This window comes from Microcaecilia unicolor, chromosome 12 (assembly GCF_901765095.1).
Source record: "Microcaecilia unicolor chromosome 12, aMicUni1.1, whole genome shotgun sequence".
NCBI classification, from domain to species: Eukaryota; Metazoa; Chordata; class Amphibia; order Gymnophiona; family Siphonopidae; genus Microcaecilia; species Microcaecilia unicolor.
The window spans coordinates 104,124,470-104,145,123 of record NC_044042.1 but is presented as its reverse complement, the minus strand read 5'-3'; the positions used below and the strand labels follow the sequence as shown (position 1 = coordinate 104,145,123).

Below are 20,654 nucleotides of genomic sequence, written 5' to 3'. Positions count from 1 at the left end.
CTGAAGGAGCTCAGAGAGGGCCTGGCGGGACCTCTTAAAGATTTATTTAATAGATCTTTAGAGATGGGAGAGGTTCTACGAAATTGGAGATGAGTGGATGTGGTCCCTCTTCACAAAAGTGGAGACAGGGAAGAAGTGGGAAACTCAAGACCGGTAAGTCTCACGTCGGTGGTAGGAAAAATAATGGAGTCGCTGCTGAAAGAAAGGATAGTTAACTTTCTAGAAGCCAACGGGTTACAGGACCCGAGGCCACATGGCTTTACCAAAGGAAAATCCTGCCAAACGAATCTTGTTGACTTTTTTGACTGGGTGACCAAAAAACTGGATGAGGGATGGGCGCTAGATGTAATCTACTTGGACTTCAGCAAAGCCTTTGATACAGTCCCCCACAGAAGGGGGAAAGGGAAATGGGACTTGATATACCGCCTTTCTGAGGTTTTTGCAACTACATTCAAAGCGGCTTACATATATACAGGTACTTATTTTGTACCAGGGGCAATGGAGGGTTAAGTGACTTGCCCAGAGTCACAAGGAGCTGCAGTGGAAATCGAACTCAGTTCCACAGGATCAAAGTCCACTGCACTAACCACTAGGCTACACCTCCACTCCTTGTGAATACTTATGAATAAGCTGAAAGGGTTGAACTTAGGACCGAAAGTGGTGAACTGGATAAGAAACTGGTTGACCAACAGGTGGCAGAGGGTGGTGGTAAATGAAATCCACTCGGAGGAAAGGAAGGTGAGCAGTGGAGTTCCTCAAGGGTCAGTGCTGGGGCCTATTCTGTTTAATAAATTTGTGGGAGATATTGCTGAAGGGTTGGAACGAAAGGTGTGCCTTTTTGCAGATGACAAGAAAATAGCCAATACAGTGGATACCCTGGAGGGAGTAGAAACGATGAGAAGGGATCTCCAAACGTTAGAAGAATGGTTGAGGGTCTGGCAGTTAAATTTTAATGGCAAGAAGTGTAGAGTGATGCATTGGGGTGCAGAAACCCAAAAGAGAGATACTGGATAGGAGGGGAGAGATTAGTAAGCTCGACTCAGGAGAGAGACCTTGGGGTGTTGGTGTTGGAGGAACTGAAGGTGAAGAAACAATGTGACAAGGCGACGGCCGTGGCCAGAAGGATGCTAGGCTGTGTAGAGAGGGGCATAACCAGCAGAAGAAAGAAGGTGTTGATGCCCCTCTACAAGTCGTTGGTGAGGCCCCACTTGGAGTATTGTGTTCAGTTTTGGAGGCTGTATCTTGCTAAAGATGTAAAAAGACTGGAAGCAGTGCAAAGAAAAGCTACACAAATGGTATGGGATTTGCGTTGCAAACCATACGAGAGACTTGCTGACCTGAACATGTATACCTTGGAGGAAAGGAGAAACGGGGGTGGCATGATACAGATGTTCAAATATTTGAAAGGTATTAATCCGCAAATAAACCTTTTCAGGAGATAGGAAAGCGGTAGGATATGAACTGAGGTTGAAGGGGGGCAGACTCAGGACTAATGTCAGGAAGTATTTTTTCACAGAGAGGATGGTGGATATGTGGAATGCCCTCCCGTGGGAGTTGGTGGAGATGAAAACGGTAATGGAATTCAAACATGTGTGGGATAAACACAAAGGAATCCTGTTTAGAAGGAATGGTTCCATGGAATCTTAGCGGAGATTGGGTGGCGACACCGGTAATTGGGAAACAAAATGAGAGCTGGGCAGACTTCTACGATCTACGCCCTGAGAATGGCAGGGACAAATCAAACTCGGGTATACATTTAAAGTATCACATACCATCAGGGGCGTATCTGGACTCTGGCGGTAGGGGGGGCCAAAGCCAGAGGGAGGGGGCACATTTTAGCCCCCCCCCCCCCTCGGCGCCACCGATCCCCCCCCCCCGCCATTTCCGGACCCCCCCGCCACTGCTAGACCCCCCCTCGCCACCAATGACACTCTCCACCCCCTCCCGCCGCCGCCAACACTCCCCCGCTGCTGTCACTTACCTTTGCTGGCGGGGGACCCCAACCCCCCGCCAGCCGAGGTCCTCTCTTCCATGCAGGCTGCGCCGCTGCAAGTTGCAATGCTTCCTGTTCTTCTGAGTCTGACGTCCTGCACGTACAACGCGCAGGACGTCAGACTGAATTCCAAATTCTGAGTCTGACGTTCTGCACGTTGTACGTGCAGGACGTCAGACTCAGAAGAACAGGAAGCGTTGCAACTTGCATCCTGCACGGAAGAGAGGACTTCGGCTGGCAGGGGCTTGGGGTCCCCTGCCAGCAAAGATCGGCGACGGGTTGGTGGCGGGCGGGAGGGAGGGGGAGGTGGAGAGGGTCTGTAGTAGGGGGGTCCAGGGCGAAATCTGTGGGGGCCCAGGCCCCTGTGGCCCCACGCAGATACGCCCCTGCATACCATGTAAAATGAGTTTATCTTGTTGGACAGACTGGATAGACCGTACATGTCTTTATCTGCCATCATTTACTATGTTACTATGGTCACATTAGTGAAGTAATATCCGGTGACTAGATTTCGCATCATAGGTGTAAATGATCTGCTCAGAGTTAATATTTCCAACAGGATCACTTTCAATGTTCAGTAAACATAAAGCTGTCAGTCTTTCCTGATCCATTGTGGATCTCAGCCATACACATCTCATATGAAGGCAAAATACTGAACTGAAAAGATACCTCAAGAAGTCAGACTCAGCATTCAACAATACTAGAGAAATTAAAACTTAAATGCAAAATATCACAGATGCATATTTGCAAAGGTGACATATTCTGAATAAAATACTTTTTTCTACCTTTGTTGTCTGAGCATTTAGTTTTTCTATTCGCTTTGGTCCCAGTGTCTTCTGTTTTATGTATTTGATATATTTTCTCTCACCATGTCCATCTCCTTTTTCCTTTTGCGTCCATCTGTAGCCCTGTCCCTATCCTTCAGTGTTCTGATCCAGCTCTTAAATTCAGCAGTTTTCCTTCCGTCCATATCCAGCATTTCTCCTCACTCCCCTCCATCCATGTGCATCTACTTCCCTTCCCTCCATCCATGTCCAGCATTTCTCCTCTCTCCCTTCCCCTCCATCCGTGTGCATCTCCTTCCTTTGTCTTTCCTTCCCTCCATCCCTGTCCAACATTTCTGCTCTCTTCCCTGCCCTCCACGCCATCTATGTCCAGACTTATCCTCTCTTCCCTCCCCTCCATTCATGTGCATCTCCTTCCAGTCTTCCCTTCCCTCCATCCATCCATGTCCAGCAACTCTCCTCTCTCCCCTGCCCTCCTCTCCATCTATCCATGTCCAGCAACTCTCTTCTCTCACCCTCCCTCTCCTCCATCCATATCTAGCAAATCTCCTCTCTCCCCTGCCCCCTCCAGCCATCTATACCCAGCAATTCTCCTCTCCCCTGCCCTCCTCTCTATGTTCAGGCTACAGAGGAAATTGGAGGGTCATGGGATAGGAGGTAATGTCCTACTGTGGATTAAAAACTGGTTGAAGGATAGGAAACAGAGAGTGGGGTTAAATGGGCAGTATTCACAATGGAGAAGGGTAGTGGGGTTCCTCAGGGGTCAGTGCTAGGACTGCTGCTCTTTAATATATTTATAAATGATTTAGAGATGGGAGTAACTAGCGAGGTAATTAAATTTGCTGATGACACAAAGTTATTCAAAGTCGTTAATTAGTGAGAGGATTGTGAAAAATTACAGAAGGACCTTACGAGACTGGGTGGCTAAATGGCAGATGACGTTTAATGTGAGCAAGTGCAAGGTGATGCATGTGGGAAAAAAGAACCCGAATTATAGCTACGTCATGCAAGGTTCCACTTTAGGAGTTACGGACCAAGAAAGGGATCTGGGTGTCGTCGTTGATAATACACTGAAACCTTCTGCTCAGTGTGCTACTGTGGCTAGGAAAGCGAATAGAATGTGGGGTATTATTAGGAAAGGTATGGAGAACAGGTGTGAGGATGTTATAATGCCATTGTATCGCTCCATGGTGTGACCGCACCTTGAGTATTGTGTTCAATTCTGGTCGTCGCATCTCAAGAGAGATATAGTAGAACTGGAAAAGGTGTAGCAAAAGGCGACGAAAATGATAGTGGGGATGGGACGACTTCCCTATGAAGAAAGATTAAGGAGGCTAGGGCTTTTCAGCTTGGAGAAGAGACGGCTGAGGGGAGACATGATAGAGGTATATAAAATAATGAGTGGAGTGGAACAGATGGATATGAAGCGTCTGTTCACGCTTTCCAAAAATACTAGGACTAGGGGGCATGCGATGAAACTACAGTGTAGTAAATTTAAATCAGAGAAAATATTTCTTCACCCAACGCGTAATTAAACTCTGGAATTCGTTGCCAGAGAACGTGGTGAAGGCGGTTAGCTTGGCAGAGTTTAAAAAGGGTTTGGACGGTTTCCTAAAGGACAAGTCCATAAATCGCTACTAAATGGACTTGGGAAAAATCCACAATTTCGGGAATAACATGTATAGAATGTTTGTACGTTTGGGAAGCTGCCAGGTGCCCTTGACCTGGATTGGCCGCTGTCAGGGACAGGATGCTGGGCTTGATGGGCCTTTGGTCTTTTCCCAGTATGGCATTACTTATGTACTTATGTGACTTGCTCCAGCCCCCGAGTTTGAGGTGCTACCCAGCCCCACCTCCCCGCCAGCCCTCCTCTCCGTTCCTGCTGTGGCCGCCCAGCGTTTAAACCTTTTTATTTTAAGTATTGTTTGTTAGCTTGGGGACTATAAGAGTCTTTTGGGTTTCAGTACTGGGTTTGGTGGATGAGGTGGGGGGGCAGGGTTGTGTTTGTTCATCATCTTTGCATTGTTGCTGTTGCCCTATTGTTCTTCATTCAGTTCAATTTGAGTGCATTTGCTACTGTTTAGTTCAAAATTCTTATTATGGAATAAAAACAGATTTTGAAATAAATAATTGAATAATGAGCTAATTAGCACCAACAATGGGCTTTTTAACAAGAAATTATTGCCACTAATTAGAATTAATTAAAATGAACGCACTATGTGCGTAACTTAAAGGACCCCCCCCCCCCGCTCTGCCCATGACCCTCCCATTTGCACTCCCCCTTTTTTGACTCGAGTAAAAGTTTGGCACGAGTCAAAAAAGGAGGCTTAGAAGTGGGAGGGTCATGGGCGTATCGGGGGGGGGGGGGTCATTTAAGTTACACGCATAGTTATAGAATAAGTGAATCTGTGCCTAAATTTACACACAGGCATACGCTCCACATTTTAGTTGGTACAAATGGCCTTGCCTAAAGTTAGGTGCAATTCCAGGGCGCAACCACTATTCTATTAACCATGCCTAACTTTAAGTGCGTTTTATTGAATAGCGCTTTTTTCGGCATTGATTTTTTTTTGTTTAATTTAATCGGTTAAGGCTGTAGTGGCGATGAAAAAAAAATTTCTGACCGCAGTTGGCTGAATATTTACCCCATAATTTTACTCTTCAATATAAAGCAATATTATTTAGACATCCTCACCTATAACCTGATTATAAAATACAGATTTTTTTTTTCTGTATATTTCACCTGCAGAGTGGATGATGTTGTGAGATCGATGTACCCTCCCCTGGATCCCAAGCTTCTGGATGCCAGGTGTGTTCCCCGCCCTAGAACACAGGGCTGGAAAAATAATAATGTTGTTTTACATTACTACGTCTAATCATATTTTCTTTATAAATGGTGCTATCGGTGAAAGAAGTTCAATGGAGGTGAATATTAATATGAGCATGGTCAGTATTATTTCATTAAGGGTTCTCTTTAGAGGTTGGAACTAAATAACTATGTATCATAGCTGAGAACGGGCAAGAGCTCAAGGCCCGAAGAAGCCTGGAATCAGTATGAAGGTAAAGATGCTGAGAAATGTGAAGAAGTAGAGAAAGAGAGAAAGAACAGAGGACGGGAGGGAAAGGGTCAGTGTGTGCAGAGAAGGAATGGATGAACAAACAGGAATGACTGGAAGCATGAATAGATGTGAGGAATGTGTGGATGTTCTTGTTGTGAGGGAGACCGCTCAGAGATAAGGAATGGGAGGAAGGAAGGGAGATGGGAGGGAGGGAAAAGAAAATGGATGGCCTTGGAATTAGACAAGAGAAGTACTAGAGGTGAAAAGGGGAGGTTACATGAATGAACAAACATCATCCCTGCACATAGTAGATGACGGCAGAAAAAGACCTTGTCTGCCCAACAAGATAAACTCATATGTGCTACTTTTTGTGTATCCCTGACCTTGATTTGTATCTGCCATTTTCAGGGCACAGACCGTAGAAGTCTGCCCAGCACTAGCCCCGCCTCCCACCACCGGCTCTGCCACCCAATCTCCGCTAAGTTTCTGAGGATCCATTCCTTCTGAACAGGATTCCTTTATGTTTATCCCATGCATTTTTGAATTCCGTTACCGTTTTCATCTCCACCACCTCCTGCGGGAGGGCATTCCAAGCATTGATGTACCAAGGTGGGGGCAGTCCACGCCGCGCGTGCCTGTCCTTCATTCGTTCCATGCTCCCTCTGCCCTGGAACAGATTACTTCCTGTTCCGGGGCAGAGGGAGCATGGAACGAACGAAGGACAGGCGCGCACGGCACCCCCCCAGCGGCGTGCACCCGGGCAGGTTCTTTCACGGGGGGGGGGGGGGTGTCCTTTCACCGGGGGTGGGGTCGCGCTGCACCCGGGGGGCGGGGCGCATTGGTGATCCGCCCCGAGTGTCAGCCCCCCTAGGAACACCACTGATTCCAAGTATCCACCACTCTCTCCGTGAAAGAAAGAAAGAAGAAAAGAAAGAAGTAGGGGGCTAAGGTAGGACGTCCTTGCAAGGACAGCCCAACATCACTAGTTGATGTGATTGGGTATAAGGACTATGGTTGACATCATAAGTGACATCCCCCAGTATTCTCTCCTGTGCTCCCCCTGGCTCAGGAGCTGATAGCTCCAGGATGCACAACTACAGGAGAAAGCCGAAGGAAGGCCGGTGTCTCCTAGACTAATGTTCCCGCCTCCCCCTGTAGCCTATTGGCTGGTTAAGAAACGTCTGACCAATGAACTTACAGGGGACGGAGAGAACAGCATCCGTAAAATCCGCCCCTTTCTTTCCGAGCACTCTACCAAAACTCTCGTCCACACCCTTGTCACCTCTCGTTTAGACTACTGCAATCTGCTTCTTGCTGGCCTCCCACTTAGTCACCTCTCCCCTCTCCAGTCGGTTCAAAACTCTGCTGCCCGTCTCATCTTCCGCCAGGGTCGCTTTACTCATACTACCCCTCTCCTCAAGACCCTTCACTGGCTCCCTATCCGTTTTCGCATCCTGTTCAAACTTCTTCTACTAACCTATAAATGTACTCACTCTGCTGCTCCCCAGTATCTCTCCACACTCGTCCTTCCCTACACCCCTTCCCGTGCACTCCGCTCCATGGATAAATCCTTCTTATCTGTTCCCTTCTCCACTACTGCCAACTCCAGACTTCGCGCCTTCTGTCTCGCTGCACCCTACGCCTGGAATAAACTTCCTGAGCCCCTACGTCTTGCCCTATCCTTGGCCACCTTTAAATCTAGACTGAAAGCCCACCTCTTTAACATTGCTTTTGACTCGTAACCACTTGTAACCACTCGCCTCCACCTATCCTCCTCTCTTCCTTCCCGTTCACATTAATTGATTTGATTTGCTTACTTTATTTATTTTTTGCCTATTAGATTGTAAGCTCTTTGAGCAGGGACTGTCTTTCTTCTATGTTTGTGCAGCGCTGCGTATGCCTTGTAGCGCTATAGAAATGCTAAATAGTAGTAGTAGTAGGAAGAAGTCTTAAGAGGTGAAAAAGGGAGGGAAGTGGAAGGAGGGGTGAGTCTCAAAGAGGAGGTTAGAGAAGACAAGACAACAAGCTGTAGAGAGATAACCTGTGTATGAAATACACATGGAGGCAAACATGAAAAGTTAAAGAAATGAAAAGAAGATAAAACACATTAGAGAAGAAATGAGGAGCCAGAGAGAAATAATAATGTTTATAAGTTGCTCCCTCCTTAGTCCACCTAAAGTAGACCGAGCCCAATTAGCACTGACTGGAAGATATATTATTATTATTATTGGGCTTGGACAGTTGTAGGGCAGCTCATATCTGCTTTTTTCTTGCAGCCTTGCAGTCACTGGGGTATTTTACTGGAAGGATGGGAAAGGGGCGCAAAACTGCTGAGGGGGCCCGATCTTCATGAAGGAGATTTTAAGGCACGTCCACAGCCCCATCCCACTCCATCCAGTTTCACCCGTTCCGCCCCCTGGCTCACCAAAATTTGCGGCTGCTGTGCCAATAAGCCACATTCCCCTCCAGGAACAATAAATGCCTTAATAAAACATCATCTCCTGATACCATGGGACAGGTCTCACAGTATGAGCTGTGAGATTTTGCAGCTCTTATCACGAGACTGCCTTGTCAATGAATCTCCTGCTGCCGATGGAAGGGGAGGCTGCTGAGTGGGAGGTCTTTGCTCCCAAATGGAGGACAGGAGATGACCCATGAAAGCGGGAGCCTCCCACTGAATGCGGGAGACTTGGCAAGTGTGGGGGAGCAGGCTGCAATGGTTAAAATTTAATGATAAAGAAATGTGAAATTTAAAATAAACTCTTTACCCTTGGCAGGTCTGATATCACTAAAATTAAAATATCATCCCCCCACAGGACATATACCTTTATGAAGGAATTCACTCAAGGTGGCGTACAGTAAGAATAAATCAAGCATAAGCAATAGACAATTACAGCAGTAAAAATGTTCAAATAACAATAAAAAGTATGGCATAGTATATTACTTACAATGTCAACACAGTACGTAATAGAACATTTTAACAGACAGCACAGGGTATAAGCAAAGATGGAACATATAGATAGGTAAGAGAGTTAGAGAGGAGTTAGAAAATAAGGTGACTAATTTAAAGAAAGTTGCACTGAGAGATGGTTAAATATTATCTCAGCTAGGGTAGGAGTGGATAAACATGTCCTGCTGCAGTACATGCAGCCTGTGTCACTTCTTGTGTGTGTGTGTGAGACTAACAAGTTAGTTACTTCTTCCATTAAAGGCCTTTAATGGTAAGCCTGGTGGCGGCACTGGACTACGTAAGCCTAAAGCAGCAGCAATAGGAAGAGATAACAGGAGACCATGGGTGAAGTTTGGAGAAGGGTACAAGGGACCTATTGTTTCGCAAACTGTGCATTTCCTGATTTGGTTCCCTGGCTTCTTTCTTCCCTCTTTGCTCTTGCTAAAACTCTGCAACCACCTCCCAGCCCTGGTCTCTGCTCCCTGAACTGGTTGCTTATTCCTCGGCCACTAGAGCAGTATGAGATAGGCAGGCAGGAACCCAGAGCCTTAGTATGGATGCATGCCGAATCTACTTTCCCACGCAGCGTGAAATATCTCTGCTTTGAAGCTGTGACCTTCCAGGGCTCAGGAATGGCATATTTATTTATGTATTTATTTGAGCAACTGTACAATTAAAAAGGGTAATACTGTTTTAACATGCACAGATAATATAACATCAAGGCACAGTTTGGCAACCAGGGCTGAGTGGGTGAAAAGGAGGGAAGGCATAGCACAAAAAAAAATAATAATAATAAATGACAGGATAATATGAATGGAAAATAGGAGGATGGAAATAATCAGAAAATCAACTAGTACAGAGAGTCTCACGCAGACTCTGCAGGTACTGGGTTGACACTGGCCTGGAACCTGTGAGTGTATTGCAGGGGGTGGGGAAGGAGAATAGGTTCTAGAAAACAGGGATGTGCCTGCAGTCAGGGAGAGCAGAGCAAGGAAAGGATCCAGGCCTATGGGGAGTTGCAAATTGAGAGCCGAATTAAACCTACCAATGAAAGTAACATAGTAGATGATGGCAGATAAAGACCTTACGGTCCATTCAGTCTGCCCAACAAAATAAACTGATTACATGTGGTATGATGTGATATTTCATATGTACCCCTGATCTGGATTTGTCCATGTGTTCCCCTAATAGTTAAAGGAAGAGTGTTTCAGATTAGTACTGATTGGTAGGGTAATAAATTGCCTAATAACTTATGAGATTTTACAGATTTCGGCGATAGAAATCCCAATAGGTTTCTCTCTCATATTCCTTCAGGATAAACCTGACAACAGTTGGAAATCATCCGCTATTTATGTAGGTAACTTTCCATATAAGAAACTTATAAACTCAAACTTTAAAATATAATGTAATCTTATCAATAGGGGAGTTATTGAATCATATTTAGACATAGAACAAATGGGCCTTCGAGAGTGGAACAATATAAAATCTTTTATTTCAAAAGGCCCGACACGGGCTGTGTTTCGGTGCAAACTGCGCCTGCCTCATGGATCAGGTACATGCTTCAGCAAAAGCAAATAAAATTCAAAATGGAACACTCAAAACAGCTCTCCTAGCTCATTCCCTCCAGTGACAGCATCATAGAGATAGAAGGATGGATGGATGGATGGATGGATAGATAGATAGATAGATAGATAGATAGATAGATAGAGGAAGCAATACATGAGCTGGCAGATAGGTTGTTTGGGACAAGGCTTGGGTGGCCCAACCCTTTCCGAGGCTGAGACCTAAACACATCCATGTGTGTGCCACCTCTGAATCCTGCCAAAAGTGCATGTGTTGTGAGAGTACTGCATGCTTTTACCTTGGCTGAGAAGGGCAATTTTAAAATGTTACCCAGTTAAATTGGTATTTACCACTCAGAAATTTAGCCAGATCATCTCGAACATACCTAAACCTCCATTATCTGAACTGCAAAAAAATTAAATACAAAACAACCTATGCGTCCAGCTTCTCCTATACAAGCACACAATTATGGAACACACAGCCAAAAGTTTTGAAGACAACCTACAACCACCTAAACTTCAGGAAATCATTAAAGACCTACCTGTTCAAAAAGGCATACCCCACCGACCCAACATAAATGCCTGAACCCTGCAACACATCACAACCAAAGCTTGTATCGAACATTAAATAATCTCTCCTCTCCTTGATTCTGATGGTAACTGAAACATATGTTCCTTACTCAACCATATTATCACCTGTATTTGTTTCTTTACCGAACTGGCAAATTTTATTTATTTATTTATTTATTTATTTATTTTAATGCATTTGTATCCCACATTTTCCCACCTATTTGCAGGCTCAATGTGGCTTACAGAGTTTAGTAATGATATTGTCATTCCAGGATATCAGATACAATTTTATCAGAAACAATTGGTACTGTACAAAGTTTAAGTAAGGGCAGAAAGAAGGAGGATGTTATGCAGGATAGGATAGAAGGTGAACTGTAATACTGGCTGGGTTGGCGAGGTAATTTTGTAAGGCTATGGGTTATCTTTGTAGGCCTTGTTGAAGAGATGTGTCTTCAGAGATTTGCGGAAGTTAGTTATTTCATCAATAGCTTTCAGGGCTGTAGGTAATGCTCATGTAAGAGAAGGTGGTGGCGTGTATTAGCTTGTATTTTAGTCCTTTGCAGCTGGGGAAGTGCAGATTAAGAAATTTGCGGGATGATCTTATGGCGTTTCTGGGAATGCCTCTACGGTACTATGTAAGCCACATTGAGCCTGCATATAGGTGGGAAAATGTGGGCTACAAATGCAACAGGAGTGGCCTAGTGGTTAGGGTGGTGGACTTTGGTCCTGGGGAACTGAGGAACTGAGTTCAATTCCCACTTCAGGCACAGGCAGCTCCTTGTGACTCTGGGCAAGTCACTTAACCCTCCATTGCCCCATGTAAGCCGCATTCAGCCTGCCACGAGTGGGAAAGCGCAGGGTACAAATGTAACAAAAATAAAATAGATACTATTGGAGATTCTACATGGAATGTTGCTACTATTGGAGATTCAACATGGAATGTTGCTATTCCACATGTAGAAGCCTGCGCGGCCACATTGGTGATCTGCAAGGGCCGACTTCTACATGGAATGTTGCTAGTGGAATAGCAACATTCCATGTAGAATCTCAAATAGTAGCAACAGTGGAGGAGTGGCCTAGTGGTTAGGGTGGTGGACTTTGGTCCTGGGGAATTGAGGAACTGAGTTTGATTCCCACTTCAGGCACAGGCAGCTCCCTGTGACTCTGGGCAAGTCACTTAATCCTCCATTGCCCCCCGGTACAAATAAGTACCTGTATACAATATATAAGCCGCATTGACCTGCCAAGAGTGGGAAAGTGCGGGGTACAAATGTAACAAAAAAAAAAAAAAAAAAGCTTTGAAACTTGCTCTCAGAAAGACATTATTTGCATCTGAGCTCATTTTCAAACTTAAAATCCTTGTAGAGTTTCTCTTTCAAAATTCATTGCTCCCAAGTTACCCAGTTCCAGAACGGCCATTCCTGTATTTTGACAACCCTGTCCTGGTGCATTTTAGGACCTGTAGTTCTGATTTCAGTGAGTAGAATCAGGGTCTACAAATCCCACACTACTTTGGGATGTAAGTTCAAAACCAGGGCTGGCCAAAAAGGCAGATTCCTGGAACTGGGTAACTTAGCTCTAGAAAATGTGGCCACAGCAGATTTTTGGACCTGGCCTACATTCTTTGCATCTGTATGAAAACAGATGAAAAGTACCTGTGGAGATTTCAGAATGAAAATGTCCACCTGTGCTGCAGTCCCCTGACCTTTTTGTTGTAGGTAAAAATTCTGTGAAACAACATTCAGTATGGGGGTGAGAAAGGAATAATCAGATCACATGCAAGCAAGGACATATTTAAAGTAGGTGCATCAGTGGCACACCCACCCCCTGTCCGATCTAGCCTCCCATTCCCACTTTCACCTTCAACTTAAATCCTCTCTGCAGTCTTCACATGGGCAGCTGTGCTCATAGGCTGCCAGCAGCCTGCACCAGGACTGAACCCTTACCATATCGTATACCTGGAGATGTAGGCCCTAACTTTCCTAGGAAAATCATCCGAACTATGGCCCAAAGTCGGTAAATGGTGCTCAGATTTAGGTGCTGGGAAAAATCCGCACTAAGTGCTATTCCATATAGCACAGGTTTTCAACCCAGTCCTCTGGGCTCACCCAGCCAGTCAGGGTTTTCAGGATATACCCATTGAATTCAATGGGGATATACTGAAAACCCTGAGTGGCTGGGTGTGGCCCGAGGACTGGGTTGAAGACCTCTGCCATAAAGGGTGCTCCAGGCTGAGCGCTCTTTAAAGAACAGCAGTTAATGTGGATTTCCGTGTCCAAATTTGGGCGCGAGGATTTACGCCTACTGAAACCTGGTATATTGGCGCGTGTGTTAGGTGCATAATGCCGGCATTCTATAACACTACATATAAATTTTGGGAACACTCTGACCCACACATGCCCTACCCATAACCATGCCCCCTTTTGGGTTGCATGTGAGACCATTTAGGCACACAGTGTTACAGAACCACACACAGGCAGGTGTGCGCAAATCCAAATTAGTCCCAATTAATGACAATAATTGTTGACAGCTCATTAACTGTGGGCGACCTGTAAAGAATCCAGGGGTCTGTGTCCCTGTATCGAAAAGAAATAGAGAAAATGACAGCAGGTAAAGACCATACGGCCTATGTAATCTGCCCATCCATACTAACTAACAAGCTCTTCAATCCCTTCCTCAAGGCCTAGGTGAATCTGGAGCCAGCTGGCTGTTCTACTTGTTCAAAGTCAGCTAGAGCCAGAGCAGGATCTGTACTGCGGTCGTCACAGTGGCACACCGTCAGGGTTAAGAGGTAGATAATGTTTATCTCAGCTAAAGTTTAGAAGTTTTTGACTCTGTTTCTGTGTGTTCAATTCTTCTTACAGGACGACAGCCTTGCTGCTCTCGGTCAGCCATCTTGTCCTGGTGACCAGGAACGCATGCCACCTGACAGGCGGCATGGACTGGATTGATCAATCACTGTCTGCAGCTGAAGAGCACATGGCCGTGCTCAGGGAAGCTGCCATGGCTTCCGAGCCAGAGCGAACACTCCTTGCAACTGAAGGCTTCTTCCAAGAGCAATCCACAATTTAAGATATGCCCTTCCACATGCCCCAAGACATGCAGACAGATGAGCTAAGCAGCATGGTTACACCCATCAAGGAAAAACAGTTGTCCTGATTGGCTGTGAGACTCCAGGCTGTGGTGATGTCACTGTTAAGAGCTGAATATTGAATGGAGTAAGATGGCTGCCCTGATACCTGATTCTTCTTCAGGCCATAATCATGTGGTCCATATAAAACCATAGTAACAGACCTGTGCATCACATTTAAATCTATTCTTATTTGTTCAATAGTTTGCCTTAGATTTGCTTTTTGATCTAGTTGACATAGTGAAGCTTGGTGAGATTTATGCTCCCTCCCCTGATGCTTCAGCAAGTTCTGTAGCCTGCAAGTCCCACAGGAGGGAGGTTTGGATTTTTGATTTTATCAAAACCAAAGGTTCTGTTCTCTAGTTCTGGGCTATTTAAGTGACTATTCATGAAGGTCGTGTTCTTAAAGTGGAATGAGATGGAGAGGAGGGCACTGGCCTTAAAATCCAGTAGTTAGAATTACCTGCCTCAGTGCATTGCTGGAATTATAGGTGCCAAAATCGTTGGAGGTGCCAAACACAATACAAATTACCTCTTCTTGCACACAAAGAAAGAACTGTCTTTATATTGGGGGTGCTCAGCACTCATCAACACCCATAAAGCTGGCTGCTATGTCCCGCTAAGCTGTTCAGGCCAGTTACATGGTAAGCCACTGCCCATCGGAGGGCATCATTAGAGATCTCTTCCAGACTCGCATCATTAAGTGATGGAGGTGGAAGATGTATACACCATGCTTTTATTACTTATCATTCCTGGAATATGAGGAGAATATTTATATATAAAAGCTTCCTACTTAATAAACGATTTCTGACCCAGCAGGATTAGGTAACTACAGGAGTGAACTGAGCTACCAGACATACCTGGTTGGCAGGTCATAAAAATATGAGCCACTCTGCTGGGTCAGAACAAGGGTCCATCTAGCCCAGTATTCTGTTTCCAGCTGTGCCCAATGCAGGCAACAAGTACATGTGGTTGAGAGCAGGAGGTATACACTCCCCTCCCTCCCTTCTGGATCTCTGGAGGGAATCCCCTGCCAATGCTGATAATGTCTTCAATCTTCTCCATAGTAGTTAACACACTTCCCTATCCCTCCCCACCTTAATCATGCAAAGTCATCACCATACATATGGAATAGCAAGGAAGAGTGGTAAAAAACACATCTTTCAAATCTTATAAAACTTTTATTGTATTATGAGGGTTTTAGGGATGTCAGTCACAATTTAGAGACCGAGGAGTATCATATAATACATTCAAACTACAAATCCCATGAACAACACAAGTGGTGTAGGAGGATACTTATGATCATGAAAAACACATGATCACTTTTATCTGAAGTCACTGAAGAAAAAGGCTGTTCCATAACGAGAAATCCCGAAAGGGGTTTCCTGTTTCGCAAATCTCTGCTTGCTGCATCAGGGGAAAACTGGAGCTCCCTTTTCATCACAACATGGCATGTGCTGTGAGGTTTGCAGTTTGTCTTTATATAGAGTGGGTTCTCAAACCTGATTGGATGGGTTTGAGGTGGGTGGTTTTCTCAGGAAAGAAGGAGATTTTGGTGGGAAATTAAGATGGGAAAGTCCGTTTGGACACAAACTTGAATTCTGGTGGGAAATTTCATTGGTCACAAATTTGAATTTTGGAAATGAGGCTGAAGACCTCATGGCATAGCCTGAAGACAGCCATAGCATGATGACTGAAAAGTTAGTTCTACTTATTCAGATGCAGCAGGGCTTGGACAACTGCAACAATCACTCTTTAATATTGCATGGAAAGATGAGGAATATATCTTCGTTAGAGTGTCATGTAGAATTATACCGATGAATCTAAAGCATGAATACAAAGGGACTGTTGACTGGGTAATACCTGGAATTTCATTGGCAGAGAAAATTGGGGCAGATCGCTGTGGCAGTACTCGGCTAATGCTAGGGTGGTCCAGGCAGAGGCAGGATATAGCTGGTTAGCTGTGATTTCAGACCACTAAACTGGTAAGTGCCTTGTTAAAGTTAGGACAGCAAGAAGGCACTCCTACGTTTATCTGGTATTGGTCTGAATATTGTCCAGCACCCAGATAATTTCCTGCAGTTCATTTATAACCCCAGATAGTCAATGCTGGTGCCTGATTAGGCCTGGCATTGAATGTTTGGGCCTTTTTCTGCCTGTAATGGAGGGGCATAATCGAACGGCGCCGGCCAAATCGATGGGCAGCCATCTTCGGGGCTGGCTCCACGAAGGGGCAGAGCCAAGCGCATTTTCGAAATACGCTGGGCGCCGGCCAAATCGCTCACCTGGGGTTAGATGAGATGGCTGACTCCGATTTTCAGCCATAATGGAAACCGGAGCCGGCCAACTCAAATACCGCGAAATGTAAGGCATTTGGGCATGGGAGGAACCAGCATTTCTAGTGCACTTGCCCCACTGACATGCCAGGACACAAACTGGGCATCCTAGGGGGCACTTTAAAAAATTAATTAAAAAAAAACACAATTAGCTTCCAGGTGCATAGCACCCTTCCCTTGTGTGCTGAGCCCCCCAGATCCCCCCCCCAAACCCACTGCCCACAACTCTACACTATTACCATAGCCCTAAGGGGTGAAGGGGGCACCTACATGTGGCTATAGTGGGTTTTGGGGGGCTCCCATTTACCAGCACAAGTGTAACAGATGGGGGGGGGGGGGGGAAGGGCCCTGGGTCCACCTGCCTCAAGTGCACTGCACCCACTACAAACTGCTCCAGGGACCTGCATATTGCTGTCAGGGAGCTGGGTATGACATTTCAGGCTGGCATAAAGGCTGGCAAAAAATGTCTGATTTTTTTTTTTTTTGTGGGAGGGGGTGGTGACCACTGGGGGAGTAAGGGGAGGTGATCCCCACTTCCCTCCGGTGGTCAGTTGGGGCACTTTTTTTGGGATTTGGACTTTAAAAAAAAAGGGTCCAAATAAAACGGACCAAATTCTCCTGACGGCCGGCTTTCTTTTTTCCATTATCGGGCGAAGCCGGCCATCTCAACACACGCCCCCATCCCGCCCTCGCTACCATGCTGACACACCCCCTTTCAACTTTCGCCGGCCCCACGACGGAATGCAGTTGAAGCCACCCAAAATTGGCTTTCGATTATGCCGATTTGGGCGATCGCCGCCCATCTCCCGATTTGTGTCGGAAGATGGCCGGCGATCACTTTCGAAAATCAGCTGGATGGTCAGCACTGTAAAAGCTGCCGCAGACTTCATATACAGCAGAAAGAATCGATCTTCAGCCAGGCTGCATGCAGGTGCCACACTGATGCATGGACAGGAAAGAATGCACAACACCTTTCCTTCCGAGCTCAAGCTGAAATGTTCAGCAAGCAAAACAGCATGGCCTTCAGGAATTGCAGAAAAGGGAAACAGAAAACATTCATAAAAACCTGAAGAACCTTGGATGTGGCACAATTGGGCTAGATTCTATAAATGAAGCTCAAAAATGGGCACTGGAAAAGTTGGGCGCTAAGCGTTATTCTATAAAGGGCTAATATGATAAGTAGCGTGCACCTATTTTCGGCCTGAGCCTTTACCACCAGCCAGTGTGGGTACGCTGCTGATTACTGCTGAGAACGCCCCCCCGGTAGACAATAGAAAACTATTTTCTACCACCGGAGCCAGTGCACGCCAATGTTGGAATTACTGCTGGGCGCCCACGCTACCCCAGCAGTTGTGCTGACTTGGGGCGTGCTACCTGCTCATTAACCCTACCGCTGCTTTGTAAAAGGACCCCTTAGATTGTGAGCCTTCTAGGGACAGAGAAAGCACCTGCATATAATGTGTACAGTTCTGTTTACATCTAGTAGCACTACAGAAATGATTAGTAGTAGTAGTAGTAAGTTGGGCACTGAGACTCAGTATTCTGTAACAAGACACAAAACTTTTCAGAACACTGCTGGCCACCTCCCTGCATTACAGACTAGCACACAGGCAGATGTGCATGCAAATTGGTTGTTAGCACACAATTATTGATAGTTAATGGCTCGAGTGCGCATCTGGGCAGCACACTGAAATCTGGGCACCAACACGTGTGGGATCCTAGGGAATTATGTGCACCTGTATGGGGCATCTACACATGCAGCAGAACACAGATGATCATACAGCACCCATAGTTGATCACGGGACACAGCAGCTGGTTAGATTTTCTGTTGGGATCACTGTTAGGTTTCACAATACTGATCTGTTTCTATAGAGCCCTCACAATCTTACTTGACTTCTGAGTAGGTACTTTCCCTGCCTTATCCCTGAAACCTTTCTTCCGGGCTGCAGTTCATATTACTTCCTTCAGAAGCCAAGCGATCCAGTGTACTTTACATAAGCTGAATGCTACATTGTTCTGCTATCGTTTTGTTCACTGCTGTTCCTGAAATGAAGCCTATAAAAACAGAAAAATGCTGTGAGATCTTTTTTTGTGTGTGTGTGTGTGTGTATGTGTTTGAGTGTCTTCTTTTCTTTCCAAAGACTTGACCCTCAGGACAGGGTACCTGTCCTCACATGGGACCAACTGACACAACAATAAAGATTATCAATATCAAACCTTCTGCCAGCTGTTCTTGAAACACCAGAGAGGAGTCTGAGGGGGGAAGTTATCAACATAGGCTATTGTTAAGGTTATTTTACCATTAACTTTTATGCACTGAGGCCTAGTTACTAATAACTGAGGTTAACAGCAAAATGACACATAGTAACATAGTAGATGATGGCAGAAAAAGACCTGCACGGTCCATCCAGTCTGCCCAACAAGATAACTCATATGTGCTACTTTTTGTGTATACCCTACTTTGATTTGTACCTATGCTCTTCAGGGCACAGACCGTATAAGTCTGCCCAGCACTATCCCCGCCTCCCAACCACCAGCCCCGCCTCCCAACCACCGGCTCTAGTCCACGTTGATAACGTCCCCGTTAATTACAGAAAAAAAGTCTCTATAAATCAAAATCACTTCTATATGTCATAAAGGTGAGCCAAGTATAGGACAATTAAGGCATTATGACATCACTGATGAGGTTGGCTTTTAGGAATTGGTGGAATGAGGGATAGGCATTGCAGAAGTGGAAATGCAGTGGTCCAAGTTGAAAGCTACTATAAATATGGCAACAGATCTTTATACAAAGAAAGTAAACAAAAACAACAGAAACGGGAAGCCAATATGGTTCTCCAAACAAATGGCCAAAAAAATAAGGGCAAAAGAGAAAGAAGTACAGAAAAATGCAACAAGAGGATCACTGAAAAGATCACCAGAATAAATTCAAAGAAGCGAAGAGGGAGATACGGCTAATGAAAGCACAGGCGGAAGAAAAATGGTTGATGTAAAGAGAGATGACAAGACCTTTGTCAGATATATTATGGAAAGAAAAGATAGGAATGGAATTGTAAGACTGAAAGATACTGAGAACAGTTATATGGAGATTGTAAACAAATACTTCGGTGTTCATGGAGAAGGGCTACCGAGGGTATATCAGGGAATGGAATGGATATTGCACCATTCATGAAAGAAAGCATTTATAAACAACTTCAAAATCTGAAAGTGGACAAAGCTATGGGGCCAGATGGAATACATCCAAGGATACTGAGGGAGCTCAGAGAAATCCTGGCAGGACCTCTTAAGGATTTATTTAAATGATCTTTAGAGATAGGAGAGGTTCCGCAGGATTGGAGACAAGCAGATATGGTCCCCTTAACAAAAGCGGGGACAGGGAATTTTTTATTATTTTTTTATTTGTTACATTTGTATCCCACATTTCCCCACCTATTTGCATGCTCAATGTGGCTTACATAATGCCGGAGATGCGATTGCACACTCCGGTGGAAACAAATATAGAGTTCTTGTGGTATTGCCACATGAGATAAGATAAAGTTCGTGTGATACAGCCACATAGGGGCGTCATACACGGCAGAGTTGTGTTGTGTCCGTACCGTATTTTGGTTTTGTTGTGTTGCAGCGGTCAGGCATTTATGTTGGGTTGGTAGGGTATGCCTTTTTGAACAAATACGTTTTTAGTGTTCTCCGGAAGTGTAGGTGGTTGTACGCGGTTTTCAAGGCTTTTGGAAGTGCATTCCACAATTGTGTGCTTATGTAGGAAAAACTGGATGCGTAAGTTGATTTGTATTTGAGTCCTTTGCAACTTGGGTAATGCAGGTTTAGGTACGTTCGTGACGATTTTGAAGTATTTCTAGTTGGTAGGTCAATCAGGTCTGTCATGTATCCCGAGGCTTCTCCTTAGATAATTTTGTGAACCATTGTGCAGATTTTGAAAGTAATACGTTCTTTGATTGGGAGCCAGTGTAGTTTTTTGTGGAGGGGCTTTGCACTATCAAATCAGGTTTTTCCGAAGATAAGTCTGGCTGCCGTGTTCTGAGCTGTCTGAAGTTTCTTTAGAGTTTGTTCTTTACATCCCGCATAGATTCCATTACAGTAGTCTATCCAGCTCATTTTCGAAAGTGATCGCCAGCCATTTTCCGACATAAATCGGGAGATGGCCAGCGATCTCTCAAAAGCAGCGAAATCGGTATAATCGAAAGGTGCTTTTTTGACACCTTCGCCACTTTCCCGTTGCCGAGCCTGCGAAAGTTCATGGTGGGGGCGTAT

The 20,654-nt window shown here is 45.2% G+C and overlaps 1 protein-coding gene across 2 annotated transcripts in view; it reads left to right on the top strand.

The window, feature by feature from the left end:
- TMEM98 (transmembrane protein 98) overlaps positions 1-14,250 on the top strand; it is a 101,526-nt gene extending 87,276 nt beyond the window's left edge. For both annotated transcript variants that reach the window (XM_030221141.1, XM_030221140.1), the window contains exons 6-7: positions 5,528-5,587; positions 13,784-14,250. In XM_030221141.1, coding sequence (XP_030077001.1) covers positions 5,528-5,587; positions 13,784-13,991 — 268 coding nt within the window. In that variant the 3' untranslated portion in view covers positions 13,992-14,250. The remainder of the gene's footprint in view (positions 1-5,527; positions 5,588-13,783) is intronic.
- Positions 14,251-20,654: the final 6,404 nt, after the last annotated feature.